Below are 26,536 nucleotides of genomic sequence, written 5' to 3'. Positions count from 1 at the left end.
AATAAAACTATCACACAAAGCCCTGTTCAAGCAAAGTTCCCCTCTTCACTCCATCCACCAGCATGTGACAGTGAAGAGATGAGCATTTCCTATTATACTATTAGGTATAGCTTTCATTTTTCCAGCTGGAGCTTAGTGGCATTATTATGGCTTATACATTCACAAAAACAAAGGATCTCCCCCCTGTTCAGTGTATAATATGAGGCACATGTGTTTCACCCAGTACATTTAGTTTTAAATATTTCCCTTAAATGAATAATCAATAATCAATTGATACCACATCAGGTCTTTTATAAAACACAAAATGTTAGCTTGCTTTCCCAGCTGTAGATCTTGGCCTATCTAATTGGAAGGAGATTGCCCATCTGTGACCTATTTAGTTAAATCATCGCAAGACCATAGGGAGGCCTGTCAGCAATATCTGATGAGAACTGAAAAATCATGCTGAGATGACTTTGCTAGCTTGGAGCCCCTAGCTTCTGGGTTCTGATGCTGACACATCCGAGGTCAGCCCAGTGTGTCAGCCAAAACTCAGGCTGTCCAGTCAGAAGCTAATTGGCATGAGGATACAATGTGCTTAGCTCCTTTTCTTGAAATGTTCTGGAAACCTTTCTAAAGCAGCTAAGTATAATGCTTGCTTACCAGGCTCATGTTGTGCAGAAGTTCAATACCACTCCTGGTGCTTAATAGCTGCAAAGGAAAGAGCCTCGATTGCTCATACAACTTTTCTTATGTTCAACACCCAAAGTCTTAAGCCTGTTGAGCATGTGTGGACTTAAAGGAGAGCAAACACACATTGGACTTCTAACATGACGATTAACCCCAAGCAAGTCATTTACCCCTTTTGTCTGCAGCTTCCGTAACTGTGAAATGAGGAGGTTCCCCCAGGGTCTCCAGAGCCCTACCACTGTGTGACATCAGCCATAGTAGGGAAAAGGAAAGTTGTCACTCTTCTTGCTGTCATTGTGCCTCGGAGTTGTTGGACCTTTTTGACAGATTTGGTTGTTTTATAAAATGTGCGTGAACTCTGCTTGAGAGGCTAATAGTGAAAGGCTCCTCCCAACTGTTGATACACTCTCTGTGAATGGGCACATGCTGTTCTAACAGACACAAAATAAGACAAAACGAAATTCCACAATTTGTGGTGACATGTTGGGTGTGCTGGAATTATCTATAAAATGGACATAATTTAAAAAAAACTACCTTGCATGTTTCTGTCTGAAGAACAAACACATTTATTTTAACATTTATGCAAACAATCAGTATATAATAAATTGCAAATCAGATATTGTTTTTCAGAACTCTTTAAACATTAACAACTAAAAGTCATAGTTATAATCCTGAGAGATTTGCATATCCTTTGTTGTGTTCCCCATCTCTGCAAAACACTGGGACACTAGCCACACCTACTGTTCCAGTATTTTCAGATAAGTCAGGAAAGAAGCTGATGTGGCCACACTGCCTAATTGTCAGTTGAATAATTCAAATAAAAATACAAACACAAAAACTGTTAGGCTTGAGGAGGTTGAGGTGCCAGGTTCTCCCCGCATCATCCCTCAGTTTCTATCTTATACAAGGCCCTCTGGGCTGGCGTACCTCATCCCTTCCCTTAACTTCTCCAGCCGAGAGATGGAGCTGCTGTTCCTCAGCTATCCTTCCCATATAATCAACATTTTGTTAGCCCTCAGTCTTTTGGGCCTCCTGGTTGCTGTACCTAGTTCCTTTCTCTTCCCTCTCCTTTCTTCTCCCCTTCTCCTGACATGACTCAGGGTCAAGTCCACTCTGGCTTCTCCTAGTTGTCTCTGCCTCTGTTCACACTCTCCCACATATATATTACATAGGCCTTCTTCTCCATCATACCTAGGAGCAGTCATGTCCCTTTTTTTTGATTTTGTTTTTTCATTTGTAAATACCATCTATTTTAAAGTTATATTTGTAACAAGAAAGAAAGGAAAGGCCTTGGACAGAGGACATGGCCATTACTTCATCTACTGTCTTTTTACTTAAATAAAATTTTTAAGGAAGGCCAAATGATATACCACTTACATGCATATTTTTCAAGTTTGCAGTATTTATCTTTGACAAAAGAAAAAAAAATCTCATCTCTTCTGTGGGGTGCCATTCTGTATGCTGTGAGTATGTGTTGCTTTTATCGGCTGATGAATAATGTTGCTTTGCATATGTCAGGGCAGAATATAGTGAGGTGGGAAATCCAAGCAGAGATACAAGGAGAAAGAAAGCAGAGTCCGAAGGGGATGTCAGCAGCCACCGGAGAAGCAAGATGTATTAGCAAGCCACGAGCCTCAAGGTTAAATATAGAATACTAGAAATGGGTTCATTTAAGTTGTAAAAACTTATTAATAATAAGCCTGAGCTAATAGATCACACAGTTTGTAACTGATATTAAGCCTCAGAGTGGTTATTCGGGAGCTGGCAGACAGTTACACTCTTCTTCAATATCCTACTGCAAATTGAATGGTAATGTACATTTCTGAACATTATCAAAAAGCTCATAGTCTGTTTTTATTTAAAAAGAGAAATTAACATGATCAGAAATTTGTCTGTGACTGTAAATATACATCAGACACCTGAAAACCTTCAGAAAACTAAAATTAATTATCAACACAACTTTATTACAGACTTTTCAAAAGTCATCAGTTAAGGCCACTTTCATTTCAGAAACTGAGATGGTTCTTTCCAGAAGCAACTTCCTGGTGCTCCTGTTTGCTCACACAGATCTGGAGTATGGAAACTTGCTTTCTCCTCCAGAGAAATTAACTACAGCATTACATAGCATAGATCCAGAGAACTTACAGGGCTTTTTCAAAAGACACTTTGTTAGAGGATCAGTGAGTTCTCTGACATCTTACTGGCCTGTTCCTAAATCTGTTTTTAATGTATAGTTTTCTGGGAAAAGATGCATTTCTCAAGGCAGTCAATACCCTGGGTAATGGCCACAAATCTCTACCATATGTTAGTTAACATTATATTCATTTTTTAGTCTCATGTAGCCTAGGCTATCCTTAAACTCACTATGTAGTTAAGAATGACAATGAACTCCTGATTCTCAGGCTTATTCCTTCCACGTGCTGGGAATTCCAGACTACTATTCACAGGATCCAGCACAGCTATGAGTGGACATTCCACCCACCAAGCTATACCCACAGAGCTCACTCATTTCAGCTTTTCTTAGGACTAGTATATCTCAGTACCAAAACAGATGCTGTAAGGAACGGAAAACCATTGCTCTAACCTCAAGCGTTAGTGGCGTTTAAATAGGAAAACTACGGGAACTCTGCAGGTCCTGGCACCTTTCTACGGGGCACCTAGGAGCTGGCACACCTGGAAGACACTGGCAATAAATCCCTACGTCTGCCCTTTTTGGTCCCCTGACTTTTGATCAGTAATTGTAGTGATGTGCTTACAAGGCTCCTCATTATTTGTTAGGCGGACTGTGAGACTTAACTGTTTTCTGGAGTCGGCTGAAGAATGCCTCAGAGCTGTCTCCAGCCTTCAGCTCCACCAGCGAGCTGCTGCCACTCTTCTGGCCTTTGTTGTACCGCCAGAGGCTTTCCTGAAGGCCCTGCTTCAGAGCCTCTTTCAAGCAGGCCCTGCTTCTAATTATCACACTTGAGCTCTGTGTAACACCGGGGTGTTTACTATGCTACCTACCATGGTTCTGTGCAGTAACTCGTGGGGTGCCTGCGGGATGGCTCACTTCCTTGACAAGATTGTATCTCCACCTCACAATACCTGACGTGTGCCTTAAGTGGGTTGCCACTAATTTTAATAATATTTAAGTCTTTTAGCTCTATTTGCAGTTAATGTGGAACTTTTCACAGCAGTTCTGAAAGTGAGCCTCTGTCTGTGTTTGCATTTGTCCCCACTGTGTCCTTGCTGTCTCCTGCCCAGAGCCAGGCACTGCTACTGAAAGCCTGGCCCAGCTCCTAACTCCTTGCTGATTGAAAAGAGCTCAGTCCAAGTGCTGTAATCCAAGTCCTGGGGAGGTGGAGACAGTTAGGTCACTGGAACTTGCTGGACTGTAAGACTAGCCTATTTGGTCACTTCCGGTCAGTGAAAGACTATCTCAAAGAACACGATGAATGGCACCTGAAGAGAAACATCCAGAACATCCATATATAGTAACATGAGCAGAGGTTGGGACCATCACCACACTTCAGTAAATAGGGTTTTCTGATCGGTGACTGTCTGAAGACACATACTTCTCTTGGGTGATCTAAGCAATAGCTGGCTGTTCTCTTTTAAGATTTCTCTGGCTCCTCTTGCTTCACTCTAGAATCGTTCACATTAGTCCTTCACTGAAGCCTCATCGTCTACATAGCTTTCTTTTTCTAAAACCTCCACTGCCATGCCATATGGTTATAGATGTTTTAAAAATCAGATTCTTCTCTGGAGTTCTGACCCATATACTGAGATATAAGGTCTTTTCTCATGAGAACTGAATGCATGCATGGGTAGGGAACGTCCTAGTTCTATGTGTTTCTTCATGAAACATCAAATTATTATTGGACAGGTTACTTACAAGTGACCATCTTAGTAACAGATTTGCGTGGTGTACTTACTATTTTGCTTCTTTGTGTTCCTCTTGCAGACACTGTAAATAGAGGTGAATAGAAAGCTGCATCTCTTTCCTTCATATTTTTAATAGTAATAAAATCAAAGAAGCTTATTCTCAACTTTTCTCTGACTCTATAACCAGGTAATACAAATGAATGCCGTGAACAGAAGTCAATGTTCTCATAGTTATTCAAGCCAGAGTACAGGATAAACGTGTCTGCACAGTGAGTTTCTTCAAAAATCTCACTCATTTTTGAGTTTCTTCAAAATGTCTCTCCTTGTTGTTGCAGGAGCCTCTCTCCAAGTTTGTCTTCATTTTTGCTTTGTTTTAGAGGCAGTGCCTCATGTGTATACACATGCTGGCGTTGGATGTATTATGTACCTGAGGTCAGACCTGAGCCTCTGATCCTCCTGTCTCTACCTGGAGAGTGCTAATATTCATTCATTAGGAGAAAGAGTGTTATAGTTAGGAGGGTACCCTAAGGCTTCTCTGTAATTCACTCATTTCTGTCCTCAAAAAGAAGTGATTTTAATCTCAAAGGGGGAAAACTTAATAGCATTCTGATATATTAGGGTATCCTACTTCAAAATACGAATTTTAGAGAAATACATCACTGACCAGGACATCTCTCATCCTAGTGTCACTTAGGCTCCCCAGACAGTGGGAAATCTTCACTTGAATCCAATCAGTAAATGCATGTGTCAGTTAATTATTCATATTAAATATTTTACTTTAAATAACATCCCTGATTGATTTATTATTTAGTTACTACATCTAAAGCAATTCCTTGTTTTGTTCTAGTTTCCTGTAGTTTTCAAAAACCTCCCCATGCCAATCTTGAGTCTGAACTTGGGCTATGCTTACCTAGGTAAGATCCACTAGGAACTTCAAAGCTTACGTGGACTATTGACCTGACTGGAGTTCAGATGACCATGAGTACAGCCTAAGTGTGCTTGTGGAACAAATGAGATTTTCAGAAGATATATTCCAGAAATAATTGTCTAGAGCACATTTTGTATTTTGCCTAATTCTCAAAAATGTGCTCATGGTCGTCGCTTTAAGATTGTCTCTTTACCATTCATTCCAGTTGCACTTTCTATTATGTCACTGAGAGGTAGGAAGAATCACCCTAGGGAGTGGTTAGAGAAGCCTAAGGATTTGGTTTTAATTTGTATTGCGAAAAACAAATCTTTGAACATGGTTGGCAGTGGGCTGGAACAGATCATGCTGAGTGAAGGATTAGTAGAAATACAGAGATTTTCCAGACATTAGACTACACCAAAAATTCAATTATAAATCTAATTACAACTTTAATTGTTAAACAATCAAGCAGATTACTTTCCAGGGTGAAGTGTTTGCTTCCTGCTGACTCATAAACAGGTGCACTGTGCAGGTGAATGCGCTTCTGTAACCACGTGACCTCACCATGCCTCCCTTTTCACACTTCCTGCTTATGTTTTCTATCACACCCTAGACCACAGAACATGAAAACCCTGCCATGTAAACGCTTTATTTCTCTGTAGCAAGAGCCAGATGATGACAGGTTTGTGTGCAGGGCTTGCTGACCAGCAATACCAAGGTGGAATTGATTGAATAATAGCTCACCTAACATCTCATTCAAAATTAGGTCTTTCAGACTACATTGTTTCTGAGGATGTGAAAATGTGGCATAAATACTAACAGACCAAAATGTCTAGGGTACGGATCCCTGTAAAGGTTTGTTTGGATTTCTGTTTCCTAAAACTCATAATAAATGTTCTTGGCGATTTTATCAAGTCACAAACTACAGCAAATGCTAAGATTGGGAGAGATGGAAGAGGAGAAATGTCTGCAGGGGCCCTTACCCGACCAGCAGCAAGCATGGTATATATCCTCAGATGGGGATGTGCATGGGTATGTACCTGAGGATGGGGGTGTGCATAGTTAGCGTATATCATCAGATGGGGGAGTGCATGGTTGGTGTGTATGATCAGATGGAGGTGTGTAAGGGCGGTGTGTATGATCAGATGGGGTGTACATGGTCGGTGTGTATGATTAGATGGGGTGTGCATGGTTGGTGTGTATGATCAGATGGGGGTGTGCATGGTCGGTGTGCATGATCAGAAGGGGGTGTGCATGGTTGGTGTGTATGATCAGATGGGGGTGTGCATGGTTATTGTGTATTCTCAGATTGCATGTTCATGGTCACTGTATATTCTCAGATGGGGTTGTGCATGGTCGGCATGTATCATCAGATGGGGTGTGGATGGTCGGGGTGTATGATCACATGGGGTGTGCATGGTCGGTGTGTATGATCAGATGGGGGTGTGCATGATCAGATGAGGGTGTGCATGGTCATTGTATATCCTCAGATTGCATTTTCATGGTCGGCGTATATTCTCAAATGGGGCTGTGCATGGTCGGTATGTACCATCAGATGGGGCTGTGTATGTTCGGTGTTATCATCAGATGGGGGTGTGCATGGTCGATGTATCATATTTCATTTGAAGGCAAACCACTAACTTTGCAAATATGCAGGTGATATCAATTCCCAGGGATAGAAAGGCCATTCCTTGACTCTTTCCAGCAGACAACACTAGTAACACATGAGAAACAACTATCAAAATGTAGCTTTTGACTTATTGCAAAAAATGGTCATGTTCGTGCTTCTGAGTACCAACTGCTTGTCTCTCAAAAATGAATCCTGTATCTGCCAACCTTAGAATGGCTCCCTTAACTAAGATATATAATTCCTTGTTCCCATATCCACCCTTCCTATATCCCAACCATCCTATTCCCCCAAGCTCTTCCCATCCTCCACTTCACACTTTTCTCTCCCCATTCCCCCATCCCCCCATCCTACCCCACCCCCATGTTCCCATTTTTTTTTTGTTTGGCAATCTTGTCTACTTCCAATATCCAGGAGGATAACTATATGTTTTTCTTTGGGTTCACCTTCTTATATAACTTCTCTAGGATTTTTTACGAATTATAGGCTCGATGTCCTTTATTTATGGCTAGAAACCAGTTATGAGTGAGTACATCCCATGTTCATCTTTTTGGGACTGGGTAAGGAGGGAGATCATGAGCAAGGAAGCCAGGACCGCGAGGAGTGCCTTTACCCATTGAGACGGTGGGACAGATCTAACGGGAGACCACCAAGTTCAGTCGGAATAGGACTGATGGAACACGGGACCAAACCAGACTCTCTGAATGTGGCTGATGATGGAGGAGGACTGAGAAACCAAGGACAATGGCAATGAACATGAACTCTACAGCATGAACGGGCTCACTGTGAGCCTTGTCAGTTTGGTTGCTCACCTTCCTGGACTTAGGGGGAGCTGGGAGGACCTTGAACTTAACATAGTGAAGGGAACCCTGATGGCTCTTTGTCTTTGGAGAGGGGTGGAGTGGGGGTATGGGTGGAAGGGAGGGGAGGGAAGGTGGAGGAGGAGGGGAGGAGATTGAAATCTTGAATAAAAAAATGAGGAAAAAAAAAACAAAAAAAAAATGAATCCTGTAAATGTCCAAGGATGATTTAATCTTCCAGTTCTCAATGAAAATTTTAAACTGAGCCGTAATTGATAGTCAAAACAAAAGTAGAGCACACTCTTTCCCCCGGGACAGACTTTCAGAAGAAACTGTGTTGAGCTGAAATTTACAGCACTAGCAGGTTGAAGCAATGCAGCCACCCTTTAAAACCACATCGGAAGATTTATTTTAACATATTTAAAATGCAAAAACTCTTCTGAGAATTCTGGAAATGGAAAATGTTTACTTTAGAAGCACTCAGCTATGTTTCAGTTCAACACTAAGCCATAAGAGGATTCAGGAAGCATGCCTAAACATGTGGTTCATACTGTATGCTTTATAAATGCAGTTTTAAAATAATTCCAGTGATTAAATAAATTAAGAGATTAACAACAACCAGCTATGAAGACTGTGGAGAAACAAGCTCTGGACAGCCTGAAACAGACACTTCCTCACAATGTGGTAATTATAGCCATGTAAATCCTTCCCTACCCATGTAAATCCTTTACCATAGCTACATTGGCTGCCAAGTGTTTGAAATGTGGCTCAGATAACTATATTTTAAATTTCATTTAATTTTAATTGATTTACTGTAAAATAAAGAGACAGACATAGCTTGTGCTAAGAAATTTGACCACACAGGCCTGTCCTTTCATTGCCAAGGATAAGGTCAGTCATGATTCTGTGGTACACACAATGGTGTTCTGTCTGGATGCGCCATTCTGCTGTCTTGTCCTCTCAAGGGAACATTTGGTCAACTGCAGTGAATGTCAGCTGCAGCCACCCCGTCCTCATGGGCTCACTGCAGTGAATGTCAGCTGTAGCCACCCCATCCTCGGGGGCTCACTGCAGTGAATGTCAGCTGCAGCCACCCCGTCCTCATGGACTCTCAGTCCTTCAGATTGTCAGGTGTTGTTTTCTGTAGACTTAGCAGCTACAACTATATCTACTGCTATTTCACCTCTTTTCTGTGCCCCAGAAAGCTTCACAGTCAGTGCTTGGCTGCTCAGGTCAAGGCCTGGTGGGACTTCAGTTCCTGCAGGCACTGACGCTGCCACTGCCATCAAATGTAGTTTTTTTTAAGTAAGTCTCTATCATTCTATTTGCCAATAAAGACTCAGGAGTCAGATGGTGGGGGGGGGGGGAACCTGCTACCTCAGAAAGGTCAAAAAACAAACAGCTGAGCTTCCTTTTCGCCCAAAGACCCAGTATGAGAGTGTCTTTCCAGCTATTCTAAATCAAAAGGGCAATGAAATTCTAAATCCCTACCTACTCCTTCCTATGAGTCTTTCTATCCCTATTCCAGAGTCCTCCATATCAACTAGTCGCTAGCTCCACCCCTTGATGCAAGGTTGATTTCTTTAACACAGTCTCAGAGTGTGACCAAATAGCCCCAAATAGTCAAAGTTTTCCTCAACAACAATAACAACAACAACAACAACAACAAAAGCCTGCTATTAATCCCAGTCCTTCATATAAAGATTTACCACAGTGACACATACAGGGATAACAATGAACATTGACTCACAGGGCCCATTAGTCGATAAGTGCTTATGGTTGCTCTGACCAACAAAACCCATACAAAGAAGTAACCAAGTACCTGTGGTTGAAGAACAAAACTCACATTTAAAAGTGTTTAAAAGACACCAAGAGAACAAGGCCCTCTAAAGAAACAAAGCAGCAAAGATCACAAGAACTCACAGAGACTGAAGCAGCATGCACAGGATCAGCACAGCTATGCGCTGTGTCTCTTGCATATATATTATAGTTTTCAGTTTAGTGTTTTTACGGTACTCCTGAGTCATTGAACAAACGGGTCTCTGACTCTTGTGCCTTCTCTTGGGCTTCTTTTCCTTCTGTTGGATTGCCTTGTCCAACTCGCATGTGATTTATTTATTTATTTTGTTTTGTTTGATCTTACTATATCTGATTTGGGTAGCATTGTTGTTACCTCTTTGAAAAATAAGCAGAAAGGAAGTGGATCTGAAGGGAAGGAAGGGAAGGAAGAACTGGAGGATGAGGGAAGGGAGACTGTAATCAGGATATAGTATATGAGAAAATCTATTTTCAATGAGAGGGGAAAGTATTTTTTAAAAGGAAAGAAAAAAGAAGAAAAAAGAAGGTAGCAAAGAGAATTATAAATTCTTTGTACTACAGCTTACCCACAGGCTTTATACTGTTATGGATTTTTAAGTATAAAACAAAATTATGGTGTAGGACGTCTTTTCTGATGACTGCTAATAAAACTGTTCTTTCTGAATGATTTTTCCATTCCAGCGAGGAAAGAATTCAAGTTGAAACTACGAAGTTCTTGTTTCAGAAGTGAGTTTGGGCCCTCAGGAGCATTTGCTGTGGATCGTCCCCCTCTGTCTACTTGGGGTAACTTCTCTGCTACTGGAATACTCATTGGAAGAATATCTTACTTTTGCCTTTTGTGAATTTGAATTATGAAAGAAGAGGCTGTGCCTAATCCCCTCACCCAAAACCTTGGTCATTAAAGAAATTGACTGACCTGGTGTGGTAAAGGAGTCACTCCTTGACAGAGGAAAACCGTTTCAAAGACAAGTCATGCCAGAGCTGGAGTAATGTTGACAAGAGGGTGACCATGGAGAGTGGAGAAAAAATTTTGGATGTTTTGTTTTTAAAGGAAGCCAATAGCTAATTATGTTTTAGTAATTCTTTAAGAAAAACTTTTAAAGTTGTGTGGTGGTGGCGCACACCTTTACTCCTAGCACTCTGGAGGCAGAGTCAGGCAGATCTCTGTGAGTTCGAAGCCAGCCTGGTCTACAGAGCAAGTTCCAGGACAGGCTCCAAAGCTACAGAGAAACCCTGTCTTGAAAAACAAAAAGAAAAAAGAAAAAGAGAAAACTTTTAAAAATAAGATAGAGGCATCTTTTATACAGTTCAAATATAAGAAGAAGAAAGCTCATGATATTGGAGAAATGACAGATTTTGAATATATTCCTCTAAAACCACAACCAAGCCAAAACAAAACAAAACCCCAAAACAAAAACGTTAGCCAAATGTCTGTAGTTAAAAAATAAAACTCACATTTTAAAACTATTTAATTTATTTTAACTTTAGAGGTGTATGAGTGACTTCCCTGCAATTATGTATGTGTACTACATGCATTCCCGAAGCCTAGAGAACAGTGGAGAGCATCGGACTCCCTAGAACCTGAGTAGCAGATAGGCGTGAGCCACTGTGTTACTGTGTTGATGCTGGGCCTGAAATCTGGGTCTGCTGCAAGAGTAGCCAGTGTTTTTAACCACTGAGTTATTTATCAACCTTCCAAATTCACTTTTTTTGCTGTGTTTTTTTCTTATATTCCTTGGCTGATAAATGTTCTATTTATTTCTTGTAATTTTCTTGTAATAGAATGCATTTTTTTTTTTTTGGTCTTTCCAGACAGGGTTTCTCTGTGTAACAGTTCTGGCTGTCCTGGAACTCACTGAGATCAGTCTCCATCTGCTTCTGCTCTTAAGTGCTGGCATTAAAGGTGTTCACCATTGCCATTTGTAGAAATATGTGTGCATCAGACACACACACACACACACACACACAGAGAGAGAGAGAGAGAGAGAGAGAGAGAGAGAGAGAGAGAGAGAGAGAGAGAGAGAGAGAGAGAGAGAGAGAGAGAGGAGATTCTTTTTAGTTTGGGTGTTATATTGGCATATCTGGTGTGGTTTGATATGAAATTCCATTCACGCTGGTGGGGCAGTTTGGTGAGAATGCTGGAGAAGAGGAGGCTGACGGGCAAAAGCAGCGCGCTAAACATGGCCTTTGCAGGTTCTGGCACAGGTTATGTGAGGAGTCTTGCCACAAGCTCCCGCCGCCACTAATTGGGCAGCCCTAGAGATGCCTCCCCACCATGACAGACTGAACTGTGTGGTACCTGTGAGTGAACATGTCCTTCCTTCCCATTCTCAGCTGGCTTGTCACAGCACGGCTGACACTCTGACTCCGTGTGGACCTAGAAGGCTTCCCAAAGCCCCACTGGGCTCTGTGGTGAACTAAATCCCAAATTTTTCTGCATTGAATTCAAATTTTTGTTTGCTAATAACTCAGACTTTTATATATGTTATATAATAGTTACAAAATATCGTTAGAAGAGTAGCTCTAGGTTAGAAATTAGACAATTTGTGACTTGGTGTTATTATTATGTTAATTAGGTAACTTTTAATATAGATCAGTTTACCAATTAGGAATGGGGAACTAGTAAAATTTGTTATGTTTATGAGACTGTTAAAAGGGCTGGAAAAACTTTCAGCTGTTATGACTGTTTACTCCTCTTCCAGAAGGGTTTGGGTTCTCAGAACCACTTCAGGGTCTCAAAGATGAGGATAGCTCCAGCTTCAGGAGATGCCACAGCTCTGACCTCTGAGGGTGCCTGTGTGGAGTGTATATAGCTCCCCCACATTACATATAATTTAAAATAATATTATATATGTGCACTAAAAAGGGGACCACTGGGGGTAAAAATAAAATTACCATAAAGTTTAAGAAGTACCACTTACATAGTTTATTTTGTCTATTGTGTAGAAATGCATTTGAACACTTAGTTTTAAAGAATAGACTCTTAAAATACTTTATTTTATTTTTACTTATGTGTATATATGATTGTCTCTGTGAATGTGTATGCAGGTGTCCAAGGAGGCCAGCGAAGGATGCTGAAGTCCTAGGAAATGGGGCTACAGGTGGCTGCGAGTCCCCAGAGGTGGGTGGAAACCTAACTCAACTCCTTTAGAAGAATACCAGCTGCTCATAAATGCTGACCCTTCTCTCAGTAGAGGTTTTATCACCCTGAGAACTCACCATAGATTTCTATGGAAACGTTGGCTCTTAAACAAAACAAACGACTCTATCAGCCTAGTACTTGTTCAAAATAAAGCACTCCCAGTACAGCAATGAAGAGCACTCTGAGTGACAGATACACCAAGCAGTACACAGGTTTTAAGAACAATAACCACTCAAAGGAATTTTTGTAAGCTGCACACTTAGATATTTAGCAATAAAAAAATGCTTCTTATATAGGTCCATATAAACTTATGCTTATAAGTTATTTTTCAAAACAAAATTTTATTTCTGAAGTAATGTTTGAATTTAAATAATATGTAGTTTAAATATTTATTGAATTAATCTTGCAGAAAAAAATGATGCCTAACCATCATTCTCCTTGAAGTAATTCTAAGAAAGGAGTTTGATAGTATTTCATACAGCCAGGACGATGTCGGGTTATGAACCACCAGTCAGTGACAGCGAAGTAGTGAGAATGCAGACGCTTTCTGTGCTTCCCCAACCAGGTGACAATGCATCCGTGTTCTGAGCATCTAACCCTTTGCTTTGACAACTAGGCAGGTATTCATATTTTCTGGTATTATAGTCAGGGGATAGCTCAACACTGTCTCAGGTTATTTAGCACCAACTCAGGACAGTCTTCAGACATTTGTCCAAGTAACTGGACCAAAGACATCTGCTGAAGCCTTGTCACACTCAGTGACCATCTTAGTCTTTGCAAAGCTCTGGCTGGCAAGTGTGGCGCTGAGCAGACAGTGCATAAAAACACAGACCCACTCAATTGGAACTCGGGGAATATTAAATAACTGTATCCTGTTTCACATTTCAGTCAAGTCAAACCACTGAAAAGACCTTCCTCAAGAATTTAAAACACAGGGGAAAGAGAGAAAAGGGTGTCACAAGCACAGAGGGGCAGAGGTAAGAGCTTTAAGCAAGATGGAGTTCTGGAAATATAGTTTACGGATATTCAATACTAAATCGCAATGAAGGAAACAGCTTGAATTTCAATAAACTCGTAGTCAAAAAGTTTGATATACTGTTATTTGAAAGCAACAACAAAATTAAATTAAAGATTTAAATTCAGAAGACAAATTAGTAAAATAAATGCAAGCATAGAAAATGTTTCTGACTCCAGGAACTATGACAGATGTAAATTTCAGACAGCTTAATACTTTGAGAGAGGGAAAAGTTTATTTACTGTGATTTAATGAACAAATGGGTTCTGCTTCTTATTTTTTTGGTATCTGTGCATCTCATAGCTTTCTATTTTATTTTTGTTTGCTTGGCTTTAAATAGCTAATAAGTGATGGTAGACCAATCACAACTGCAGATAAAAAAAAAAAAAAAACACTGATACCAAAATTGTTTAGTTACTGTGGATATCAATTAGAAACCAAACACAGCACAAGACAAGCCCATGGGCTTATTTCATTCCTACAGAGTTATGAGAAAAAATAATAAAATAAAACTTTGATGTGCTGTTAACTCTTTAAATTTGGTAAAATTCTATTTTCTGAGTGTTGGCATTTGTTTTGTAGTTGCTGCTTTTATTTATTTCATTTTAATACGAGGTCACAAAGTGCAGCCCAGGTGGGCCTCAAATTAACTTTCTTGCTACAGATAACTGAATTTTTGATCATCTGCCCCAGTCTCCCAACTCCTGGAAGTATAGGCATGTGCTACCATGCAAAGCTCAAAGGAATTAGCACAATAGACTACAGTACTCATTAGTAAATAAAAAATTAAACTGTTGGTGTCAATCACAATGTATTTTGAGTGACATAAGATGTTTGAGAAGTTTCACCACACACCTAAAGGAAAAGGCTGCATATTCTGTGAAAAGCACATCAGGAATATGTGCTTTCATTTTGTTTAAAGCAACAAACATTAGATTTTAGTTAAAGATAAACTCAGGGACAAACACCACCCAAGGCATCGCTGGTGTTGCGGGAAGAAGCTGTTTACTCAGCAGCGTTGACCTTGTACTGGTAGCCTGCTGAGAGCAAGAAGTGGGCTGCAAATCCAGGATGCCCTGTCAGAATCTCGACTGATATAGAGCGAGCAAATATGAAAGGCTCAGATGCTGAGGAAACAGTAGCAAGAGGTCACATAGTTCAGAGCATTGGCCCCACTGGTCCAATTTGGATGTGGCAGATGAAGCACGACAAAGCTTTTCTAGTCCAGTGCTTCTCAAACTTCAGAATCACCAGCAGTGTGATTGAATACAGATGTAGGGCTCCTCCTTTAGAGTTCCCATTTAAGTCAGACTTGGAATTCAAGGTTTTCCATTTCCTTGAAACCACCTTGTGAGAGACACACTGGAGCAGCATAATCTTTTCACTGCCAAGAAAATAAAGCTCAGCGAAATGACCATGCTGCCTTTGTTGAAGTGATGACTCCAAGACATTCTTTGCTAAATCACACGGGAACATGCAGGTTAGAAACTATTTCTTCCTGCTCTGATGCAATACTACTTAGAAACAGCTTGGCCGGGCAATGCGGCTTAGGAAGTAGCAATTCCTTATATGGATCCCTGAGTCTCATTGAAGTAATTCATTTGAAATTTTTGGAGTACTTTTACAGCCTTGACTTAAAAATCACTCACTTGAAGTGATGTAAAAAGTGCAGTTGACATCCCAGCAGGATGTGGTCTATTTTGTAGGGGCTGTGGAGCATGCTGTACATCGGAGGTCACAGGACAATTTGTGGTATCAACGCTCATCTCCACCAAGGGGATTCTGGGAACTGGAATCAGAGGACAGAATCCTGTGGCAAGCTCCTTGACCCTGTATGCTATCTTCCTGGATCTGAATCAGAATTTTTGAGGGGATGAAAATGTTCTTAGCTAAATATCTACTGCATCACATTAATGTCTCAATCATCATGTGATTTTATTCAACGTTTTTGGAAAATAATTGAATTGGGTAAAGGTGTTAGGGAATATACAGACCAAACAGGAGTAGTAGAGCAGGAGCCATTGCTAAAGCTAAGTAGGTGACAGAGTAGTCACTGGACTATTCAATTTAATTTGCATACATGATAAATACAACCACCAGAAAATAATTTCAAGGATTCTTGTTGTTCTATCCTTCTTCTTTGGAGCTTAATCACCCTTAAATTATAACAGAATTCCTAATCATTGAAAAATGGTTTTAAATTAGTTCTGCTAATAGACTCTGTGGAGCCCTAAACACTGGACTCAATGTTATCACAGCTGGCCCAGTACAGAGGTGACAACCAAGAGTTCCAGGTGTTTGTTTGTGTATCCAAACTGAGTGTCTCCCCAACCGAGATTGAGTTTATCTTGTAGCACATGCTTGCTGTCTGTCATTGCATACATCATTGAAATGGCAACCTGTTATAGATTTCTAGAAATGCTTTATTCCAACAGATTGGTACTATATGCTTTTGAATAGATAAAGTATTCACTTTTTAAAAAAGCTATGGAGCACTAAGAATTGTATTTTTACTATCTACTGATTAAATTAGATAGCATACACTTACAGATCATGCCTATATGAGGCTGACAAGAAGAAGCTTACCAAGACTAGGGTACCCAGGTGTAGAAGGGTCTCCTCCTGGATTTAGCGTCACCATAAAGGTCTCCAAGCTAAGATCTTCAGACTTTGGCACATCACAAGGATCAGTGTAGAGAAGAGCACCTCCAAACCCAGCCTTTTCCAGTAAGGAAATCTAAAGAAGGAGAGAAACATTTGACAGCATTGTACACATTGGATGTTCACAAGTCTCGTCTTCCTTATTGTGGGCAAATAAAGTAATTCACAAATCTTTCAATGTTTTTCAAAAGTCACTTTAATTCTCTATTTTTCAAAATTTGAGCTGTGTGCTATTATTCTACTTTGATTTTTGTCATTTCTATAAATATTACCTCCTAAAGCAGCTTTTGGTAGTTTGAATGAAATTGACCCCCAAAAAACTCATAGTGAGTGGTGTTACTAGGCAATGTGGCTAATTTTGGAGTTCGCATTACCCTGTTGGAGGAAGTGAGTCACTGTGGAGGCAGGCTTCGTGGCCTCATATATGCTCAAGCCACATCCAGTGTCTCTATTCACTTCCTGTTTCCTGTGGCCCAAGATGGTTTAACTTTTAGCTCCTTCTCAAGTACCATGTCTGCCCGTGTGCCGCCATGCTTCCTATCATGAGGATAATGGACTGAACCTCTGAAACTTTAAGCTTTCACCTCAATTACATGTTGTCCTTTATAAAAGTTGCTGTGGTCATGGTGTCTCTTCCCCGAAATAGAAACTCTAACAGAGATAGATTTATAGTCACACACATCATCAAAAACTTTCAGAGCAGAAGCTCAAGACAGTGACCTAGAGGGAGGAATTGAAGAAAGGCTGTGGAGTGACACAGATTGATGAGTATCTTCCTCGAGCTTGCTCAGCAACCTTTTTTTTAAAAAAAGCCCACACCCATCTGCCCAAGGATGGTAATGCCTACATTGGGTTTGGCCCTCCTAGACTGATTATCAGTTAAGAAAATACCTCAATGATATGCACATAGGCCAATCTTACAGAGGCGATTTTTAAATTGATATTCAAGTAAGTCTAAGTTTGTGTTAAATCAACAAAAACTTAACTATGTTTGTTACCATTAGCACATAAAACAGCATGGGTAGTACATGGATGACTTTTTTGTTTTATTATTTTAAATATGGCATGCTCTGCTTATTCTTTGAAACATACATTTAATGCATTTGAATTATTCCCCCATTTCTTCCAAATCATTCTTGATTTCCTGCAAAGTCCCGTTCTAACTTCATGTCCTCATTTTTGTTTGTTTTGTTTTGATTTAATTTTTAATCACTTACTGAATTAAATTAGTGCTGTGCAAACTTGAACTTAATTTCTGGTCAGCAACCACAGCTGCCCTGAGTTCACAATGCCGTGGTTCTGATGTATGTAGAAGATATTCTTACACCCAATTCTTCCCTGACCATCAGTTCTTATAATCTTTCTATGATGTTTTCTGAGGCTTAGGGACAGGGTGTGATATAAATGTCACTTGATTAAAAAGTAAATCCCACCAAAGTCTTGATTACTCTCCCTTGACTTCCTAGGCAACATTTCTATATTGTTCATATCTGATTTCTTCCTCTGCTGCAGACTTTCTCATTCTCTATCTTCTTTAATAGTCCAAGAATTGTTACGTCTGCGAGTCTAACAGAGGATTGCCCTCCACACAGAGTTCTGCTTTTGATGAATGCTGTTCTGCCTATTCTTCTGTCCTTCTCCAGAGCAGAAAGTGCCCAGTATGATGAGGTTACATCTTGCAGAGCAAAGCCTGTCCTACCAACTTAAAATGAAAAACCACCTCTCAGGCTATTTGGAAATTAACTGCCTCAGTAAACCTTCTAAGAACCTCCTTGAGCACGCAACCTGAGGTTGCGTGCTCAGTCCCATCTGGGAGAGAGGGCTGTAAAAGAATTCCAAACAAACTCAGGAGACACCTGCTTGTGGAGAACCCTTTGCTGTCTGATCCTAAGGGAAGCATTTGACAGCAGCCCCAGGTTACATCCTTCAGGATGCCTGATGGAAAGATGTATTCACTTTTAAAAGTGCACATGTATACAACGGGATGATGATCTTGATATTTACCAATGTTCTATTTTTTTGTTTGCTTAACCAATTTATGTTCATTATGCACCTTAGTGTGAATTAATATGATATGAATAACAATAAACATGATTTGCTGCTTCTATTTGTTTTCTATTAGAGATAAATGTAATTAGAGGCTATTAAGTCAATAAACAGTACCAGGTTATCATCCAGATTGAGTGTATATTTTTACTACTGATCCAGAGATTTGACTTGATACTCATAGTTTACTTTCCAATTACTGCTCATATTGTTTACTGAAGTGTGCAATAGACTAAGGACAGTCACTGTGATCTTGAATGGGCCCTGCTTTTAGGGCAGGATCAAGCTTCTTCTCCATACCACAGTTCATGATACATATCATGGGATACTAGTAAGCAATCAAGAGTATTGACTAAACCTGCAACTGCCCAGAATCAGAACCAGGGTAATGAGGTGTTCTACCCCTTCTTCTACCCCATTTATCATCTGTTGGAGCAAGTGAAAGGTCACATTCTGAAGATCCAAAGCCAGAGGATCTTCACAACATAAAACAATAAAAGGAAATGCAAGAGATACCACAATGGGGGCCCAATATCAATGTCATAGCCGAAACAAGAGGCCACAAACCACACCAATGACTCTTTTCAATGAATACTGGCAAGTAAAGATACATGGAATAAATTCTATACTGTGTGACATACTGTGTTATACTAAAGTTTCCACGATGAGATATTTCTTTCTAATTTTATTTTATTTGGGAGGGAGTGGTTGCAAGGGCAGAGGGTGGCTCATAAGGGACAGGGAGATGAGTAGGACTGAGATGCATGATGTGAAAGACACAAAGAATCAATAAAAAAAGTTTAGAAAATAACAAAAATCAAGGTTTTATTTGCTAAGTTAAACCTGTCCCGCTTCAGTGAGTCTGCTCAGAATTATGTGAGGTTGAGACCTCCCACAGTCAGCCAGTAGGACTCATTCACTGAGCATCATCTACATGCGAGGCAGTCACGGACAGCACCAGAACTCCAATGCCACTGAATGCACATTGCATCACTCTAGGGATTATCCCTTCCTTTTAGCTGCCACACCTGAGAGAGCTTGGAAAGGAATTCTAGACACACAAAAAAATCACAGTTTAGCCACATTTTTTTGTCCCTTAGTAGGCTCTGTTTGCTGGCTGTGAGCAGAGAGGGAGAGGCAGATGAATCTCTGTGAGTTCAAGGCCAGCCTGGTCTACAAGAGCTAGTTTCAGGACAGACTCCAAAGCTACAGAGAAACCCTGTCTCAGAAACAAAACAAAACAAAAAGAGAGAGGTCATTCTGATTCAGCATTAGCAGCAAAAAACTGCCCAGCAGCGGCTTCCTGGTTCGTCAGCACAAATGCCCTTGACTCTTTCAGCAGGTCCGGCTACTGAGCACTTGAAATGGGGTTTGTGGGCCCAAGTCTTGTATTCCTGCTCCAGGTTTGGAGGAAATCAGCTGAGACCATGCCTGCAGCTCAGTGCCCCGTGCCTCGCCTGCACAGACTGTGGGACTGAGTCTGCTAGGAATGCACAAGCAAGAGAACATGGAGGATTCCTGCCACCATACACAGAGATATGTCCAGGCCGTGCTGTGCGGTACATGACAGATTTAGCTTTTACTCAGATAAAAAGGGTTTATATGCTGCACAGTGCTACCCAGAGTTAAGGTGGGGAGGATGGCTCCTACCCAACAGTCCCAGAGCTGATGGTGTACTACCTCCACCATATTGAAAGCCCGAGAGAGGCAGAGCCAACCTCTGTGACCAAGTTGCTTACCATTTTAAAAGTGCTCCTGGTCAGAAAATTATTACAGATATGCAATGAAGGTAGATTCAGAAAAAAAAAGACCTTTAAATGGGTCTCAGAGTTTGATAAATGTATACAGGCTTGGGAGAGAGAATCACAATAATATAGACAGTTATAAAAAGAAGTAAATCATAAAAAACAAAGTCTTTAAAGTGACCACAGTATAGACAGTCATAGATTAAAGAAGTAAAGAAGAATAAGATATGTAAAGATGAAAAATATACAGAGCGTCTGGATTATGTATACTATTGTGTTTTTTTGACTATGAATGAGCTAAGTGCCAAGAAATATTTGATTCTGGTGGCTGCTAAGCCAAAGCAACATATATTTTAAAAGTATATTGATTTTGAAATTTATGTCTAAGAATATGTTGGTTTGGAAAGGAGGTTCTACTTTTTTTTCCACAGAGGAGGAGAACCTGTGAATTCCTTCCAGACCAATGTGGTTTAAATGACCTAGACCTGCTAGAAAGGTTGCTATGAACCCCAAAATTACTTACCCCAACAAAAATCAGGAAGCAGTTTGGAAAGAACTATGCCCAAATTCTCAAATATTGCTTATGAATGTTTGTTTACATTTAAAGGGGAATATGCTATAGAGGTGGATACTTTGCATTGGTTTGGATCTTGGTCTGTTGATACAAATTTAAGGTCAATTTTGTTATATGTCTATATGTCTATTTCTGCTCTTGATTAAGGTATTATGTTTGTGCAGCTCATTTAAAGTGTAGTATATAATTAAAAATACAGATTAATAGATAGTCATAGTCAAGCCTGTAGTCATGTTAGCTAGGTTTTATAGATATATCAAGATATATTTCAGTTAGATAGGTAATCTTCAAATCTTTCAAAGACCTACAGATTATGGCATTTAAAATATTTTAAGAATTTAGGACTTTTCATGACAATGAGACACCTCTGCTCCTGGAAACACCAATTACTTCAAGAGAAAGATAGGTATCAAAGAGGCTCCTTATGGAGTTTTTTAGTCATTTGGGCAAGAAACTGCTCCTGCCTGGACTGCTTGATGGTATGTTGTATCAACTGTACCTGCAGGACCCACAGAAAAATGACTTGCCTAAAGGTAAGACAGTTCTTCAGGGTTCCTGCTTCATTAAAGAGTCTACAAGACATTTTGGAGGACACAAAAGAAAGCAACTGATGGATTTTGTCAATACAAGGCCTAAAAGATCTTCAAATTTCCTGCTTCATGGGAAAAGTCTGCCAGAAACTATAGGCCTGTAGACTGAAGATGGATGCCCCAATGTTACAGAAGAACTTTGGGTGACTGTCCAGGCAGGGAGATGTCTCTCTCAATTCTAAAGTTCTAAAGTTTTGGAAGTTGCTTAAAATGTACTTCCTAATAACTTATGTAATATTATATCATTCTGGAGTCTTTGACGAAGTTGAGAATAGATGTTTATAGTTTTCCTTAGTAATGATAAAAGATAAAATAGATATAAATTTTATAATTGTAATTGTTGCTTAATACCTGTTTTGTTATATGTAATTTTATTATGTTAGAATTAAAACCTTCCTTTTTATTTAGATAGAAAAGGGAAAATGGTGTGGGAAGTCCTTCTGCATATGTGTTGCTATTATTGGTTAATGAATAAATCTGTTTCTCTAGTCCTGCACCTAATAGATCTAGGCAGAAAAACTAAACTGAATACTGGGAGAAAGAAGGCAGAGTCAATGGGATGCCATGTAGCCACCTCAGGAGATGGATGTACCAGAACCTTGCTGGTACCCCATAAGCCTCATGGTAAAATATAAAATATTGGAAATGGATTAATTTAAGAAATGAGTTAGCCAAAAATATGATTAAGTTATTTGCCAAATGGTATTGCAATTAATAATTAATATAAATTAATATAATTTCTGAGCCACTGGGAAACAAGCAAGTGGCCTCTGCCTACATCTATCTATCTATCTATCTATCTATCTATCTATCTATCTATCTATCCGACAATATGCTTTCCATGAAAATAGAAATAATAAAACCAACTTTCTTTTTACATATTATATCCTTTGATTTAACACAAAGAGCCCATTTTACTAGACAGTTCTAAATATTTTGAAGAGATAACACAAGTTCATCTACTTCAAAGTTCTTGCCTGAATTTCACAGTATCTTCTTATGATTGCTGTTCCTGACACAGAAGTCAGACTAGTCACTAAGGAATTCCTCAGGTGTCCTGAGACACATTCAAGTTTTTATACCAGGTATCTTAGCTACTTTTCATATTGTTGTGATTAATAATTCCAGTGAAAGCTAATTAAGAAGAATGGCTTATTTTCATTCACAATTTAAAGGCTATAGCCTATCATGGGTGGGAAGTAACAAATAAGGAGAAGCAGAGAGCTGTTCATATGGCATCAAAAATCAAGACACACACAGTGATGAATGCACATATTTGGCTCATTATCTCATTGTTACACAGAAGAGATCTTAACTCAGGGAATGGTTCCACTCACAGTGGGCTTGTCTTTCCAACTTAATTATCTGAATCTGAGTAATCTTTCATAGGAATGCTTTGAGTTATGTCAGTTAATTTTAACTCTTATCAAGTTTACACTTGAGAGTAACTATCTACCAAGATGAGTTAAGCTTTTTAAAACTAATTTGTATCTTCATTGCTGCATTCATGCTACCACATTACAGAAACCCACATTTTAAGGTATGTGCTGTGTCAGTAATATTTTAATTAATTAAAATTAATAATTAATTTAATTAATATTTTAATTAATAATACTTATTAACTAATGAATGATTGAATGAATGAATGTTTCATGCACATCCATAGTGTATATATTGAAATTATCCTACAGACATGTTATTTTGTTCTGTTGTTTACACAATAGGACTGAGAAGCTGAGAAGCTAATATAACATTTTATTGTGGAATTTACAGATACTGTTACAGTGTGACTGTAAGTATTAAACCAGATTATTTTTAAATTTTAGGAACCAAAATATTTTATTAAATGTGTTACATTTTCTCTTTATCATTCTTTAAAATACAAATTAAAAATAGTTTTATTTTGATTTGATTTACATTTTGCTCTTGAAATGTAGAGATATACTGGAGGTAATTTGCCTAGAATGCTTTGACATTGTGATTTTTGTCTTCCTGACAAGGTCTTGTTCATGAATGTATTGGCCATTTCAAGGTTGCTGATCCTATACATCATATTACAGGCCACATTTATACATTTCTTGTTGTGTTCAGTATATAATCAATTGCCAAGTAATCAAATGTCAATTGACAGTAGCAGTTCATAGTCAGATGATGAGATGTTAGAAATGTCTTATAAGACTTTAAGTTTCCCAGGAATTATTTTGTTGAGAATAGTAGTCAATATATGTCTCCATTCATTGCTGTGAACAAGTAGAATCTGGACTTTGAGGAAATATATAATTTTAGATACCCAGGGAAAAATCATACAATGAATTCAAATGAATGGATACAAGAAAAGGAGGCTATATGGGTTTCTGTTATTTCTTATACTTCTTTTCCCTATTTCAACTGAGTATCTTTTATTGTCCAATTGTTATTTTCTTCACATAACTCACTACTCCAATGTCTAATAAGTGTCCATTGACTCCAGCAGCTGAGTTCAGCCATCCTCCTGAATTGTCAACTCATACTTTCAGACTGAAATATGCTAGGCTTGTACTTTTGATTTGCCTTGCACAAAATTCATGGTATTTTCAGAGTTGCAGAGTCATTTTAAGTATCAAAAGATGATGGCTCTGTTTTTCATCCTTCAACACCTTTAGAGCCTTGGTACTACCACAGCTTTTTTGAGGTCTCATATGGGAAGCATGGGCATAATATACAAAGGCTGTAGTTCAACAGATAGCTCTTATGAGCTGAGGAGGGTTCCTTCCAAATTCATACGATGAAATCCTCACACTCAGCACGCGTTAAAAGGCATCAACTATTAAAGGTAGAACCTTGAACAATGTCATTAATATTCACACAAGTCAAATGAGTGGACCCTAGTCCCAAAGTATTAGCTTCCTTACAAAATAGAAGGAACGAGAGAGATTAAATTGTTAGAAAAGTATTTCTTGCACAATTCTGAGGATCCAGTCTCTTCAGGCCAATTGAAAAAGCTGGGTGTGGTTGCATATAGCATATGTTTATAATCCCAGTGTTAGGGAAGTGGGTGCATTCACTGGCCAGCCACTTAGTTTACCAGGAGAGCCTTAGACCCTGTACATATCTTCCTCAAAATACCTAAAGGAGCACACCCCAGGAATAATGTGTTATTGTTCCTTGCCTCAACAGGTACACACTCCTACCTGGATAACAACCCACACACATACACAAACACATTGAGACAGATGCGTGCAAAGGCACATGAACACCTGCATATAGAGTACACAGTCACACACACATGCACAATTGTACACATGCATATACCATACACACACACACACACACACACACACACACATACACATACTCCAGTCATCATAAGATAGGGACAGTGGAAACACTTGAGAACACAGGGAAATGAGAGCCAACTGAAATCTAAGAAGAAAAAAGCACAGAAAAATTAAAAAGCCATGTCAATACGTTAGTAGGCAAATTACTTATAAAATTAATTTCTACTCTTTACACAAGCCAAGCTGTGGCACCTTGTTATAGCAACCCAAGGAAAGGAGAACAGACCCACGTAAAGAGGTATCAGGTAAGCGGAGACAAAGATTCAGGAACACAGGTGTATCAACATCTTCTGAGTTAGGTTGATAAATCATCATGGGTTTATTTCATATCTACTGTGGGTCAGGTGCTTTCACTGATTCATAATCAGATCATTTGATATCAGTCGCTTGAACTGTCATTATATAGCTGCTAAAACCCTGACTATTGAAGGCTTCACAACAGGACCAATGCTACCATGTGGTAATGTTCAGGATTAAACAAGAGTTTCCCCAATTCAATCTGGGCATTTTTCTACTGCAGTACATCTTTGTTTTCTAGTTTTAGGTTATCATGACATAGCTAAAGTCATTTGGGAATATGGAATCTCAATTGAGAACATACATACACTTGATTTGCCTTTGAGAATGCTTTTAGGGCATTTTCTTGATTGATAACTGAAATGTAAGTACCCAGCTAACTGTGGGTGGTTCTAGCCATAGACATTTGGGCCTGGGTTTTAGAAGAAAGAAGACTGAGCAGGTCATGAAAAGCAAGCCAGTAAGTAGCACTCTTCTAGGGTCTCTGTATGAGATCCTGACTCCAGGTTTCTGCCTTAAGTTCCTGCCATGACTTCCCTACAACTATAAAATGTAATAAATCCTTTCTTCCACAAGTTGATTTTGGTCTTGTTCGCACAGCCTTAGAAACCCCAGCTAAGACAATGTTTTTGTTTCAGTAATATAGGCATCATTTAAACAGACATTAACTAAAGAATACATTTATAAAACACCGATGATTCCTGCTGTGTCCTGTTTTATAAAATCTGGGCAGTTTATTTGAACAATCTAAACAAGCATGCATTTCTCAAAGTACTGACAGTCTTATTAGAAATGTTCTTTTGTGGGGATTAATAAATGTTAAAAGAATATACTAAAATATTTTGTAATCTGACTGTTGTATTTTAAAACATGAATCTGACCTGTGTAAAGTGGTGCACGTTTGTAATATTAGTCAGTATTTGGTGGTGGAGACAGAAGGACACCCTCAATAACATAGCAAAAACTCAGCATGGATTACATGAGACCCTGTCTCCAAAGAATAAATAATGGATGGGTGGTGCATGCCTTTAACCACAGCCAGAAGCAGAAGATCTCTTTTAGTCTGAGGTCAACATGGTCTACATAGAGAATTCTAGGCCAGCAAGGGCTATGTAGTGAACTCCTGTGTCAAATAAAACAAAACACAAAACAAAACAAGAAAACACTAAATAATAAACTAGTATATAATATAAATAAAATACTATAAATCTTATATTTCAAAATAAATTTTTATGCGTGCAAATTAAATAGTGCTTGTTAGATGAAAACTAAAAAAGTGTTATAAATAACCTAAGTCACTTTGTAAACAGCTGTCTTTACCTGAAGAACTGATGGCTCACATTTTATTACAGAAATTCCTGTGACTCTCCTTCCTGCAGTCAGGCATGCATTTGGCCTTTACTTGTGTATTGTATTGAAAAGATGACATTAAATAGGTCTGTAGAGCCTTAATTGCTCTGCCAT

General features: G+C 39.2%; 1 protein-coding gene across 2 annotated transcripts in view; it reads right to left on the bottom strand.

The window, feature by feature from the left end:
* Window positions 1–26,536, bottom strand: part of Naaladl2 (N-acetylated alpha-linked acidic dipeptidase like 2) — an 883,574-nt gene that overhangs the window by 480,477 nt on the left and 376,561 nt on the right. For both annotated transcript variants that reach the window (XM_038347191.1, XM_038347190.1), the window contains one exon: window positions 16,429–16,579. In XM_038347191.1, coding sequence (XP_038203119.1) covers window positions 16,429–16,579 — 151 coding nt within the window. The remainder of the gene's footprint in view (window positions 1–16,428; window positions 16,580–26,536) is intronic.

The sequence above is a fragment of the Arvicola amphibius genome, chromosome 11 (genome assembly GCF_903992535.2).
Source record: "Arvicola amphibius chromosome 11, mArvAmp1.2, whole genome shotgun sequence".
Classification (NCBI taxonomy): domain Eukaryota; kingdom Metazoa; phylum Chordata; class Mammalia; order Rodentia; family Cricetidae; genus Arvicola; species Arvicola amphibius.
This window is presented reverse-complemented; position numbering and strand designations above follow the sequence as displayed.